At 54.6% G+C, this 14,363-nt stretch overlaps 1 protein-coding gene across 11 annotated transcripts in view; it reads right to left on the bottom strand.

The window, feature by feature from the left end:
• Positions 1-14,363, bottom strand: part of LOC144152314 (mitogen-activated protein kinase kinase kinase 15-like) — a 79,910-nt gene that overhangs the window by 47,197 nt on the left and 18,350 nt on the right. For all 11 annotated transcript variants that reach the window (XM_077683558.1, XM_077683563.1, XM_077683562.1 and 8 more), the window contains 5 exons: positions 12,746-12,821; positions 4,090-4,182; positions 3,059-3,165; positions 2,046-2,216; positions 701-973 (listed from right to left, as the gene is read on the bottom strand). In XM_077683558.1, the coding sequence (XP_077539684.1) occupies positions 701-973; positions 2,046-2,216; positions 3,059-3,165; positions 4,090-4,182; positions 12,746-12,821 (720 nt within the window). The remainder of the gene's footprint in view (positions 1-700; positions 974-2,045; positions 2,217-3,058; positions 3,166-4,089; positions 4,183-12,745; positions 12,822-14,363) is intronic.

The raw sequence follows: 14,363 nt of genomic DNA, 5'->3' as shown, positions 1-14,363 counted from the left end.
AGATAATTAGAGATAATTAGCCATTTTTTAATCAAACACTAGACAAAACAGTGTTGGTGATAAAACTGTAATCTTTATACTTTCTAATGCTATGAGCCCTGGTGAATGTAATAATAAAAGCAGTTTTTTTATGCATTGCCTGGAACTGATTTTACAGCCCATTAAACTTTGGTGGCACCAGTGGCAAGGAACCATTCTGAGTGCCCATTTCAGACACCAAAGTTAAATGAACTGCAAAATTAATTCCAGGCGATATATCAAACTATTTCGCGATCCCCTTGAAGTTCGATATATTGGGTTCGACTATTTTCTCATAAAGAGGACACTGCTCAATGCAAATTTTGCCAACAATTAGGCACCCTACAACAATTACACCTGGAATGTATACACAACCTAGCCCCACCCAACCTCTTCATGCATTCCTTTCCTGCACTGCAGGAGACACTGTTGATCAGCTGTCAACTGGAGGACCACATTCTCCTGTGACATGAACAAAGACAGTTAGGGCAACACATGGCCTCCTAGACTAGGATTCCACTGTCACTTTCGAGTGCATTAAAATGTTTTCTCTCTCTCTTCCCTCTTGTCTTGCTCTTACTCTGTGCCTACATAAAAAAATTGGCCGCCATGGTTGGGAGTCGAACCCGCGCCCTAGGGGTTACTACTGAGAAGGAGGAGTGCAGCCAAGGAGGTGGCTGACCAGTCGGGGGGCTTGAGCTTGAACATGCAGTCGGCGGCCTGGCAGGCCTTGGCGTAGTTCTCAGCCAGCACGGAGATCTCGAAGAAGGTGGCCACGTCCCAGTAGTCCTCCAGGCTGTCCAGGGAGCCCTTGAGGCCGATGAGGTTGTTAAGCCGCAGGCTGATCTGCTGCAGTTCCGTCGACTTGGACAGCTCGTGCCCGTCTATGACCAGCAGCGTGGCCAGGTTGACGCCCGCGTACTCATTGGGCTGCACCTCGAAGCCCTTGCGGTACCTGCCAGTGAAAGAGGAAGAGGATGGAAGAGGAGGGAGGATGCGGATGAAGATGAGACAGTCGCCCCTCCTCTGATCCCTGATTACATTTATACTCAACAGAATGATGAAAATTTTCCGGTAATTTCAGTATGCTGAAGCCTCAACCAACTAGCAAAGTGAAAATAAATTTGACAATGACGTGTGACATGCAAAATAATTTCCTGAATTTCGTGAGCAGGCACTGGAGGCCACCTACTACCCAGACAGTTGCAGAAGTGACCAGAGTGGAAGCCTGGGAGTGCAGCTTGCCATAATTGTGGCTTTATGCTTTTTCCTTCAACCTATATGCTTTCTATCTCTGTTCACAAACACTCCTTCATGCCCCTGCATTGCTTATCACGTCGCCTGCCCTCATCCATATCCCTTGGCTTATGGATATGTCACTCATACGTCCCTCAACTGCGGAATAAAAGAACTACGGAAAAACAAATAAAAGGAAATAGGAGCCAATGGCCGCCATGGAATAGCGATCCTCTAACCAGCAGGCAGGTGGCACACTGCACGGTATTATCTAACTCCCCTTTTCATGCCTCGACAGCTCAAGTGCAGCTTTATATCTAGTGGGAGCTTCGTTTGAAAGGAGGAGTAAAGCCTCGTGATTAGGTTAGATGTACTACCCCCCAACCAAGGCATGTTAGGATACCTTAACAGGTAGCATCCTGCAACATGCCACCTTCCAACAGAACAAGCCCCAGCTAAACAAAGAGTCCCGAAGGTGCCACACAAATAAACAAAAAAGGCAACAAACAAACCCCCGGGGGTGAATTGCAGTGACAGTGTCCGAGAAAGGAAGATGGCTGTGGCAGCAAGCTCTCACACAATTCCACTCGTAGACCACAAATACGACCGCGTGTTATAAGACACTGGCACGGCAGACCAGGATGTTGCTTGTAAATAGTGTACCATATTAACTCGATTCTAACCCACCCCTGACCTGACATCTAACGTCTAAACCATCCCGGTGCACTGCTCCACGTAGAGTGGAGGCACAGCAAAGGCCAAGTGGGTGGTCCGCCCCACACTCCACCCACCAGTGGATGGCGTTGCGCAGGCTCTCCTGGTCAGTGTAGTCGGACTCGACAAACTTGTCCTTGTAGATGCGGCCGCACAGGCACAGGATGTCCGGCACCTGGTTCTCCTTCTTCTGCAGGGCAGAGGTCATCACCTCCAGGGCACGCTCGCGGTCGCCCGGGAGGTTGCGCCTGCACAGAGGGACTCTTAGCCCTAACCCTGCTAATCCTGGCAAAGGCCATGTCATGTCCAGAGCCAAAGAGAGGTTGTGACACCGAGGTACAAGAGCCAATAAAAGCAGCTAAGCAAAAAAAAAAAACTGTCCTCAAAATGCATTTAACAGCCTTGATATCTACCTGCAGCAGCGTATTAAATGTTGACTGTAGAATGAAAGCATCTTCCACAGGCTTCCAAACACTCCTATCTCACTTTTTCCCCACCCACTCTGTCACCAAATGTAGGTACACCTAAGGTAGGCGTAGGTAGAACATTCAGCAAGCACAGCTATCCTCAAAGTGCATTTAAAGGGAGTTATCACTATCAGCAGCACCAGTGGCTTAATTAGGTATGTTCACAGGAAGATGAACCCATCTTTTACAGCAGACTTCCAAACTCTCCTAACCTACGACATCAAAACCCACTCTTTCCTACCAAATGTTCTTGTTGCATCATGTAAGCAACTTATTCCTGTGTCTTTTGCGCCAAAGGACACCGAACTCTAGTTTTTTTAATTTGCGATGCAGAGCAATTTCAGGCTAATTCCTGCCAGACGAGCATCCATCTATGAAAAAGAATACGCTGCAACTGCAGAACACTGAGCTCTTGAATGACAGTGCCCCTCTCATGGGAGCACACCAATGTAACCAGTCTCGCACCATGGGTTTCCTTGTCACCAAGCTACAAAAGACTGCAAGAACTTTCTGAAAGGAATTCACCCAGAGCTGACACAGAGCACAGTGGAGTGAACGGTGGCCCAAGTACCCGCATTCCTCTGCATCTTTGCGAGAGGTATGGGAGCTGTAAAGTTTCCCACCTGTTTAGAGCAAATGCGTACAGGTGCTGGATGGCTGGTGTTGACGTGAACTTCATGTTTGGCACGGTCTGTAGTTCGTCCATCAGTTTCACCATGGCGTCGTAGTCCTGGTTTACAAGGTAGTGACAAAATATGTTAGAAAAGGAGAAAAACAAAACCAAAGCTTCAGCTTCAATGCAACACTGCTAAGCTACAGCGCACAATCGACTAATTATTTGGCCCTGGCCAGTAAGCAGGAATGTGCAAATATTGGAGTACCAAATTTGAATGAATTAACGACTACACAAGTAACTCAATTCATATAATATGTCTCGCACAGTTCAAAGCCTATTCAGCGATCACACGAATACTTGTGAAACAAAAAACTAGGTATTCAATCCAAGAAGAAGGCTTAATATTTAACCCATATTTATGCATTAAAGGAGTACTTACATGAACTTTCAAAGCTAAGATGACTGTAAAAGGCTTCCTTTGTATATAAAGATACCACCTCAGAAGTCTAAACTGTAACAGTTCAGCAGACCATATTTTAAATCAATTTTAATTCTTGCGCACACGAGAAAGCTCATCTGCACCAACAAGCAAGCTCAGATGTCATCTGCAGCTCGACCCAAACGGCCAACATCAGGGCTCCCGTGACGTATCGAGGCAGCCGCAGTGCTGTTGGCGCGCGCTTTTCCGCCTTGTACATCACGTCACAGTTTTTGGGACTGACGTTACGTGCGACTACAGCCTATTGGGCCGTTCTGGCGCATGTGTGCGCGCCCAGACCGGCATTGGTTGTGGTGCGACAAGAACAGTGACGTCAAATGCGCCTTCCCGTCATGGCGGTCGCCTCGGTGTTCGCTTCACCGAAACCGAAACCGACACGAATAAACGGAGCTGTAATTATTTATACTGCGTTCGGCCATCTAATGTGCCATTCTATGATTGGTGCGCTCGTAGGCACCAAAAAATTTCGTGTCAGCACTCCTTCAAAAACATCTGCCCACCCCTAAAATAAACTGACATGAGCAGCCACGAGAGCTCACCTGGATGTCCCTGAAGGATATGAGCATGCTGAGAACCACGTCTCCAGATATGATGTTGGGGTCGTCGAGCCGCTTCCTGAAATTTCGCAGGGTCTGCAGAAAAGTTAGAAAGGATTGAGAATAATTTCTGCCCGAAAACAAGCAAATTCATAACAAAAAACACACACTATGTTCATTTCTTCTTTTTTTTTTTTCGGTAAATAGTATTAGGCCTGCAATTCAGTTCCCGTAAACTAGCAGGAAGATGTGTGTTTTTAATAAGCCTCACCCACTACAAGCAAGCAGATTTACTTAAGCGATTTGAAACCACAGTTGGCAGTGTCAAACTACAACAACTTGTCACAGCAGTCACAGATGTGGTGCAGTCTTAGACCAATATGCAGCATGCCAGAGGTACAAGAAGTGCTAAGCAGAGCATCACCATCATAGGTTGTGGGAATTGCGGAGCTCCGCCATCTTTCCTATCCCTCTCGGCCCGCCGCGGAGGCGAGAGGGGTGGTACCTCTCTCTCCGCGGTCGCGCGCTTTCCCCTCCGGGAGGATCCCCGTGAGAGCGGGGGGCGCTGCCGAACCCCTCACGTGACAGGTTTTGCCCGGAAGCTCCGGCGGCCTGGTCCGCGACGGACGACCAGGAGAGGGTCTCTTTGGACACGAACCATCGTCGGGAGCGGCCGTACGTACGACTCGCTCCTTTTTGGCCTTCCTTTGTCCGCCCTCGCGCCTGTCTCTCCCGCCCGGCTAAGGTGGTCGGCGGTGTAGAACGACGCGCCCGACGTCTCCTTTATTGCATTGCAATAAACGTCGGAGTGGGCGAATTCTGTGTCCTGTGTTCCTTGCTGTTCGCTGCCGATACGCCAAGTTGGTGATCCGCGGCGGTGTTCAGTGGAGCTAGCCTTGCGGCTGGATCTTGAGGATCGAGCTAGGCCGCCGTTAGAACCCTGGTCCCCACATTTTTTGGCGCCCGAACGTGGGACTCGTTTTCAAGTGAATTCGAGGTTCGCTAGCTCCGAGGAACATGGCACAGGATTATGAGTTGGTGGATTTGATGCTGTTGGCCGACCTTTGTGATCATGCCCGGGAGGTCCCGCGATGCTCTGCATCAACAGCGCCCACCGCAGCCGCAGGAGCGGCTCGGGTCCCCCTTCTCCACGGCCCCTACGCAACCGCGAGTGCGGCTTGCGCACCAGCGAGAATTTCGGAAAGTTCTGAATTCCGCGAGCGCTATACGTCAGGTGACGCCGCGCTTTCAACCACCATGCGCCGGGCCTACGCAGATGCTGCGGCTCGCGCACCAACGAAAATTTTGGAAAGTTCCGAATTCCACGAGCGCTCTACGTCAGGTGACGCCGCGCTTTCAACCCCCATGCGTCGGGCCTGCGCAGATGCTGCGGCTCGCGCGGCAACGAAAGTTTTGGAAAGTTCCGAATTCCACGAGCGCTCTACGTCAGGTGACGCCGCGCTTTCAACCCCCATGCACCGGGCCTACGCAAATGCTGAAGCCCCATGCGGCGCGCCTCTCGTGCAAGTGAGCACGCAGGCGCCCGTAAGCGAAGGAATGACTGTGAATGCAGCTTCTATCGCGAACGCTCTCGCAGGCGCCATGCAGCAAGTGCTGCAGGCGGCGCGCTCACCCGCTCCCAGGGTGCAGCTACCGATGCCGACGTATAGCGGTTATAGCGATCAAGTGAGCGCAAACGCTTTCCTGCTGGCTCTGAGCCGTTACGAGCAGGCGACCGGCATCAGCGAGAGCGAGGTGCTGCACAGAGTTCTGCCCGCAGCCCTAGTCGACCATGCCGCCCGGTGGTATCGAGTGATAGGCCACACGGCGCGCACGATGGATGACTTCCGAACGATGTTCAGGGAGGAATTCCTGCCCGTCGACTACCTCCCGCGGATGCGTAGGGAGTTGGAAATGCGCACCCAAGCTCCGGACGAATCGATGATCGAGTATGTCCGCGCGATGCAGGAGCTTTACGAGTACGCCGACCCACATGCCCCGAACTCGGAGCGGGTCGATCGGGTCATCAGGCAATGCCACCCCACCTTTGCCTTGTACTTGAGGAACTGCAGGTGCAGAGATCTCAACGAGCTGGCGGCCGAATCTCGTCGTGTGCAAGCAGCAATTGCGGCTGCACGCGCGTATCGGCCACCGCCGCCTCCGGTGGAAACACTGGAACCAAGCTGTGCTTGGCGCGGCGTTACGGGCAGCGGACGAGTCGAGGTCGGCTCTACGTTGATACCCTGCCAGCGAGAAACGCTCGGTCTCGGGGACCGAGCGCTGGACCCCTACTCGTATGGGTTGCGCAACGCGGAGGCAATACGGCCGGAGGTCCTGGCAGCCCCGCGCGCTGTGCACACAACAAACCGGTCAGGTGATCGGCCGGCGAACGCACGCCCAAGTGGGCTTCCCTACACGGGATCGGCGCTGCCGCAGTTGATGGCACCCGCTCACAACTCTCCCCCGGAGAACCGGATGCGGCCAGCTGGCCGCGGAGCGTACGAGCAGCCTCGATCGGCGCAGCAAGCAGCACGGAATTCCGTTCGCTGTTTCAAGTGTGGCCAAGTTGGTCACATGATGCGAATCTGCCCAGGTGGACAGGGAAACGCAGCGGGCCGCCGGTGAAGTCGCCGGCGGCTGATCAACGCGCCCGAGAGGAAAACATCACCGCGCCCGCCGCATTCAGAGTCGGAGTTCCGACCAGCGCGCCTGCGCCCTTTCTCGACCTCGCAATTGCGGGACGGAGTTTTAAGGCACTGCTGGACACCGGGGCAAGCACTTCACTCGTAGGGGACGAGGTCGTTTCCCATCTCGAGCGCAAAGCTATTCGGCTGCGCGCGCGGAAGTTGCCTCTCCAGCTTGCGTGTGGTGATGTTACGTCACGCGGTGACGTACGCCTCGTCGTGCGTTGGAGTCAGCGTGTACGGCGAATGCGTTTCGTCCACTTGCCCGGACTGACGGTCCCAGTCATTCTGGGGAGAGACTTTATGTCCAAGGTTGGACTGGTCGTGGACATCGGCAACGGAGGCTATCGGGAGGGCCCGTTTACGCCGCTAAAGCCGTTCGCCGAACCGCCGCCTGCAGCGAGGTCGCTGTGTAAGGCTGCCGCCGAAACGTCCCGCGCGCCGAGGGAAGCAAAAGCTTTCAGGCGCAGCCGATAGCCGGCGCGCGCGGCACCCTCCGAGCTCGGGTGGCTCGGGTGTTGCCGCTCCCGGCGCGGTTGATTTCTCCTGCGCCGCCAGCCCTCCAGCCCGAAATCAGAGCGAGGAGTTAGGCGCGCTCCTAGCAGGTGCTAGTGAGCTGACAGCGGCGCAGCGTAATCGCGTCGTGGACGTCGGCAACGTAGGCTATCGGGAGGGCCCGCTTATGCCGCTAAAACCGTTTTCCCAGCCGCCGCCCGCAGAGAAGTCACTGCATGGGCGCACCGCCGAAACGTCTCTCGCGCCGCGGGAAGCAGGAGCTTCAGGCGCTGCCGGTAGCCGGCGTGCGCAGCAACCTCCGGGCTCAGTCGTTGCTGCTGCCGCGGCTGATTTCTTCTGCGCTGCGCGCCTTCCACCCCGAGGTCAGGGCGAGGAATTGAGCGCGCTCCTAGCAAGTGCTAGCGAGCTGACAGCAGCGCAGCGTGACTGTGTCTTGTCGTTGTTAGGTGACTTCGGCGAGATATTCACTGAGCAAGCAGGTTGCACAAGGTTGGTGCAGCACTGCATAGACACCGGCGATGCTCAACCATGGAAATGCAATCCCCGGCCCGTCAGCCCGGCCAAGAGGCAGGCAACTGACGAGGCGCTGGAGGAACTGCTGAAAGCAGGCATTATCCGCCGCTCGACGAGCCCTTGGGGGTTTCCAGTGGTGCTCGTACGAAAGAAGGACGGTAGCTGGCGTTTGTGCGTCGACTATCGGCGGCTGAATGCGGTCACGAAAAAGGATGCGTACCCCTTCCCGAGCGTTGACGAAATCGTCGCAAATCTCGGTGGCGCAAAATACTTCTCCATTTTGGACGCTAGCAAGGGGTACCTTCAGGTCGAGATGCGTCCCGGCGATGAATGCAAGACAGCGTTCACTTGCCATCGGGGGCTGTACGAGTTCGTACGTATGCCCTTCGGTTTGTGCGGAAGTCCGAGCACATTCCAACGCCTGATCGACCGGGTGCTCGGTGAGGCAAAGTGGCAGCATGCCCTCGCCTATTTGGACGACATTGTCGTCTACTCCCGCACCTTCGAGGAGCACCTCTGCCACCTGAGAGACGTCTTGGGACGACTCAGGGCGGCTGGCATAACCATCAATCCTGCCAAGGCGCAAATATGCAGCGCTCAAGTGAGCCTGCTCGGCTATCGGATCGAACGCGGACAGGTGTCCCCCGATCCCGAGAAACTCCGGGCGATCTTGGAGTTTCCCACGCCGAAGGATGTCGCCGGAGTTCGGCGCTTCCTAGGGATGATCGGCTACTACCGCCAGTTTATCCCCGCTTGCGTGCGCCTGCAAGCACCCTTGACAAAGTTGTTGAGGAAATCCGCCCCTTGGGAGTGGGGAGAGGAGCAGGAGAGCAGCCTACGCCAACTGGCGAAAGCTGTTGCAGACACTGCATCGCTGAAACTGCCGGATCTGAACAGGCCATTCGTGATCCAAACAGACGCGAGTGACCTCGGCGTAGGGGCAGTGCTCCTCCAGGTGGATGGAGAACAACTGCGACCCGTGGCTTTTGCGAGCCGTGCGCTGACACCGGCAGAGCGAAACTACTCGGTCACCGAGAAGGAGTGTCTGGCCATAATCTACGCACTTCGAAAGTTCGAGATGTACGTAGAGGGGGTCAAATTCACGATCGAGACGGATCACATGGCCCTCACATGGCTTTCCCGCCTCCGTGAGCCCAGCGGGAGGCTCGCGCGATGGGCCCTGACATTGCAACGCTTCGAATTCGAAGTTCGCTACCGCAAAGGTGCCACGAATGTGGTCGCGGACGCGCTGTCACGGGCGCCGGTGGACGACACCCAACCGGCCGGAGAGGCCGAGGAGGACGCTGTAGGTCAGCGACCCTTCTCGGCGCGGGGAGAGCGCGGAACGCGGGAGGACCCAAGTTTCGGAAGCTCAGAGCACGTGCATCTCGTCGGGGGAGGAGTTCCGCTCGAGGTTGCGTTCAGTCGGGAAGAGCTAGTCGAGGCTCAGCAGGAGGACTTGTTTTGTCGGGAGGTGATCGCCAGTCTTAATGAAGAGACGGACCCTCAGGCAAATCGAACACCGGTGAATGACGGGCGCCGGGAAGCTGCTGGTATTGCGGCTGGCGCGGGCTCTAATGCAGCTGGTATTGCTGCGAGCGAGTTGGAAAGTTACCTGCTTGACGCCGATGGAGCTCTGCTGAAATACGTGCCCGGCAAAAATGACTCAAGTGAGTGTTTTAAAGCCGTTATCCCGAGCAAGCTGAGGTGTGCTGCATTGCAGCACTACCACGACGCAGACGGCCACGGTAGCGCGCCAAAGACATGGCGGAAGCTTTGTCGGTATGCTACCTGGCCCGGCATGAAGGCACAAGTATGTAGGTACGTACGCACATGCCACGTCTGCCAAGAGCGCAAACCGCGAGGCGGTAAGGCGCCAGGCTTGCTTCAGCCTATCGTGAGCACAAAGCCATGGGAGGTCCTGGCGTGCGATCTGATGGGCCCGCTGCCGCGCAGCAAGAGAGGGTACAAGTTTGTACTCGTGGTGACATGCCACTTCAGTGGGATCGCTGAACTCTACCCGCTGCGCAAAGCGACAGCACAGGAGGTCCTGCAAAAGCTGTCCGAGGTGTTTTGTCGCTACGGATTTCCGGAGCGGCTGATTACCGACAACGCCACGTATTTCACATCAAGGTTGTTTCGTGAAGCGTGCGCGGCCATGGGTGTCAGGCAGCAAACAACATCGTGCTATCACCCCCAGTCTAACGTGACGGAGCGCCGAAATCGAGACATAAAGCCACTGCTTGGGGCATATGCCCGGCGGCAACAAGACTGGGATGAGCACTTGAGCTCGATCTCCTTCGCTCTGCGCACAAGCGTGAATCGGTGCACGGGCTTCACGCCCGCATTCCTTACGTTCGGCAGGGAGCTGAACACACCGACAGACACGGTTCTGGCCAGGAGGTCGACCGCAGTCCCCGCGAAAGCAGCAGATGCGGCTTACGCGCGGCGCTTGCGCGAGCGTTTGGCAGAAGCCATCAAGGAGGCGAACCGCAGCCGCGGTAAACCCAGGGTCGACCAAAAGGCGGCCTACGACCGAGCTCATCGAGACGTGGCGTACCAAGTGGGCGACACTGTCTTGAAACGTAACCACGCGCTGAGCGATGCCAGCGCAGGGTTCGCGGCCGGTCTCGCACCCAAGTGGGTAGGACCGTTCGTAGTCGCCGAGAAGATCTCGCGGCTGAATTACAAGCTGAAAGACCCGAGGTCAGGTCGAATAAGCGGCCCCATTCACGTGGGCGAGCTGAAGCAGTACTTTCCAAGAGGAGAAACTGCCGACGCTCCCGCTTCGGACTCGCGAGGCCGCGAGCTCGAGGGTGGTGCAGAAGGGAGGTTCCCGACGCACCGCTACAACACCCGCAACCGGCGAGATCGCTGACCGGGTCACCGCCCTCCAGCGCGCAAAGTTGCGCACAGGAAGGGTTGCCAGAGGAAGCTCCTCGAGGCGCGCCAACGAAATGCGCAGCCTACGCCGTGAGGTCCGGCAATGGGTTGCACGGGGTGACTCCAGAGGGCGCCAGCCGGCAGGAAGCCACTGCTGACGCTCCCACTTCGGGCTCGCGAGGTCGCGAGCTAAAGGGAGGAGGTGCGGAGGGAAGATTCCCGACGCACCGCCCCAGATCCGCGATCGGCGAGGTCGCTGACCAGGTGGGCCACCGTCTCCGGAGGGTTCAAGCCCGCACGCCCAGGGTTCGAGCGACCCACCAACCACGACGCCACCACACCACACCAGGCCTGCAGCGAGCCAGCCGGGCCAGCCGCCACCCCAGGGATGAACGAGAGCCCAGCTGTATGCCAAAACGACCCCGCAGCCCGTACAGCGAGTGAGCTGCGCGGCGGGCCGGCTCTTGCGGTCAGCTGATCGCGCCCCCTTCTCCATGGTGGCGGAGGCGCTCGCCCGAGGTGCGCCGAGCGAAAGCCATCGCCGAGCGCTGGGCTAACTGGCCACCTGGGAGGCAGCACTACGAACGCGGCCTCCACCCCGGGTCCGAGCATCAGAGGTGGTCACTGCTGAACCCGCAAGCAGCGGAATCCGCCGGCGGTGCGGCAGGCAAGCGCCCCGTCGGCGCGGGGCGAACCGCTGCGGGAAGTGACCGCCTGGGAGCAGCCGGCTGCCCGGGCCCTGGGCTCAACCGGCCCCGCCTACTTCTCCGGCGGGGCCTGCGGACCTTGGGTCGGCCGACGAAATCAGGTCAACCGGCGGACTGTGGCGAACTATGTGGTGATTGTGGCGAACTATGTGGTGGCGGTGCGGTGGACGTTGGCGCAGTTGCGCATGTTCGGGATCGGACTTTCTTGGACTTGCTCAAGGAGGTGTGCCAAGCAGCGAAACGAACGGTGAGGTCATCGTTCGCCGGAGCCCACGAGGTCGAGCGGCTTTGGTCAAAGGGGGGAGGGATGTGGGAATTGCGGAGCTCCGCCATCTTTCCTATCCCTCTCGGCCCGCCGCGGAGGCGAGAGGGGTGGTACCTCTCTCTCCGCGGTCGCGCGCTTTCCCCTCCGGGAGGATCCCCGTGAGAGCGGGGGGCGCTGCCGAACCCCTCACGTGACAGGTTTTGCCCGGAAGCTCCGGCGGCCTGGTCCGCGACGGACGACCAGGAGAGGGTCTCTTTGGACACGAACCATCGTCGGGAGCGGCCGTAAGTACGACTCGCTCCTTTTTGGCCTTCCTTTGTCCGCCCTCGCGCCTGTCTCTCCCGCCCGGCTAAGGTGGTCGGCGGTGTAGAACGACGCGCCCGACGTCTCCTTTATTGCATTGCAATAAACGTCGGAGTGGGCGAATTCTGTGTCCTGTGTTCCTTGCTGTTCGCTGCCGATACGCCAAGTTGGTGATCCGCGGCGGTGTTCAGTGGAGCTAGCCTTGCGGCCGGATCTCGAGGATCGAGCTAGGCCGCCGTTAGAACCCTGGTCCCCACAAGGTGTATCAGGTCAGTCTAAGCTACAGCCTTGCACTTCTCAGATCTGCCGAATTCAATTCAGCAGCTTTTAACTTCTCTAACCCATAGATATGACCTTATGTTCAACCCAGTGAAGATGTGGAGATCAAGCAACAATGGTGGGCGGTGCGGGGGGGAGCAGCGTCAATGCGCCAATGGCAAGCACCGCCAAACACACGCTACTGCGAAATGGGTAGGCCACGTGTTGTTCGCAAAACACCAGCCGCACGTCACAGCTTTATCAGTTATAACTTACAGAAGGATAACAGTACAGATGGTTATGGATACAGATGAAGCGCACGGGAGCGTTTTCTTATTTGCCTCTTCCATTGCAAGATGTCGTAGCACTTACTTGAAGCAAATCGTTATTCACTTCATATTCGCTTTGAAGGCCTGAGTGTAACACCATGTTCAGGAAGTGGTGCATACAGCGTCCATTCACCTTTAATAGTTACCGAAAGCAAACGTTCCTGCAGAGCTATACAATACTCCTTTGCAGGAGGAACTCACCTTGGCTAGCTCTTCCCCAGTGTACATTTCCCGCGCTTTCCGCAGGTCAGAAAGAAACTTCTCTTTCATGTGAGCTCTGCATCGCAAAAGCAACAGGAAGACCGAGGGACGTGTTAAGAGGCAGTGTGGGAAAATTTGCATTCTACTGCTGATGCTGCAAAGCACTGTGGGAAGGAAACAGCTCAGTAAAATGTTTCAAGGTATATTCTGCACCACAGCTTAAAGGAGCCATGAAGACAAAATACAAGTTGGGTTTATTAGAAAGACTGCTTAGTCCCGATAACAATGATACCAATATCATTGCAATCTCCGAACAAATAACGGAGATATGAAAGAAAACGTGTGAAGCAGTCGCGACCCCCTAGCCAATTTCCCGCAACTTTTCTATGACGTCCCGGAACCTTGTTTGTGCGATTGGCGGCCGCCTAACTGACCTGTCACGACGACACTTGACTGGACGTCTGTAATGGGGCCTCTAGTTCCATTTAACCGCATCACTTGAATGCTAACGTGCAGTTAACGAACTGAAAATTATGTTTTATTGTTGGCCCGTATGACGTCATTCTTGCTCAAAACTCGTCACTGTAGCGCAAAATTTGAGTTTTTAAATACTTCTTGCTTTTTTTTTTTCTTAAAAAGCATCTTTTGTGGCTGCAATGCAGCTGAGTGAGATACTGAATCCTAGTTCTTTCAAATTAAACGAATTTGTATTTTCTCTTCATGGCTCCTTTAAGGGGGGACGTGGCTTTCAAAATCAACTTTTTTATTTCTTTGTGGATTTTGATTAAAATTGGCACAGCAACTGGAAATGCTTCTGTGATAACACCATAAAAATTTGAAGTTAATATTTTGATAACTTTTTTATGTATGAAATTTTCTTTCTGTTCCGCTTGTACCGAGCTTGAGCGGCTTATAAAACACGATAGAAAACTTGTTCGAAGTGCTTTGCATTCCCAAATGAATGGACGAGGTCGTGACAGTTTTAGAATTTTTTTTTTACAACACAATGTTTTTTAGTTTTCATTTTTTTAGAGGTTAATGTGCAACAGGCATGTCAACTGTGAACGAATATTTGAATAAAAAAATCACAAAAAACAAATCTGGGAAACTAAAAGTGTCACGACCTGAACAGTTCATCAAGGAATGTAATGCAAGAAACGGAATCAAAATAGACCCAGCGGTCACGAAGAAATCCCTGGGACAAGCGACACAGGTGGCAAAAAAAACTGTTTTGAGAAAACGGCTTCCGAAGTTGCAACATAGGTTTCACATATCAAAAGTCGTCACGGTTGTAGCCTTTCATGTCTTTTTGAACATGGGGCTTCTGGAAGGCCTTGCCTTGAAATTGGAGTGCCTTTTCAGCCTTTCTCTTTCCAGAAAACATCATTTTCAGCTCCTCCGTGAAGAGTACATACCCCCCTTTGCAAACCAAACGGAGGGGAGATGGGTTTCAATCAATGGGCTTTCAATGCAAAGTAGGTTAGTTGGTTGGCTGTATCGCACTGGACAACCTCCTTTTGCAGTGTTGTCACCATGGCAACAAGTTAAGCATTTTTTTAACTTAAATTTGAACATTTTTGGCTTTTTTTTCATGTTTTTCTTGCCTGGCACAGCAACT

This window comes from Haemaphysalis longicornis, unplaced genomic scaffold (genome assembly GCF_048455015.1).
Source record: "Haemaphysalis longicornis isolate Haplotype H1 unplaced genomic scaffold, Haemaphysalis longicornis Haplotype H1 scaffold_9, whole genome shotgun sequence".
In the NCBI taxonomy this organism is placed as follows: domain Eukaryota; kingdom Metazoa; phylum Arthropoda; class Arachnida; order Ixodida; family Ixodidae; genus Haemaphysalis; species Haemaphysalis longicornis.
This window is presented reverse-complemented; position numbering and strand designations above follow the sequence as displayed.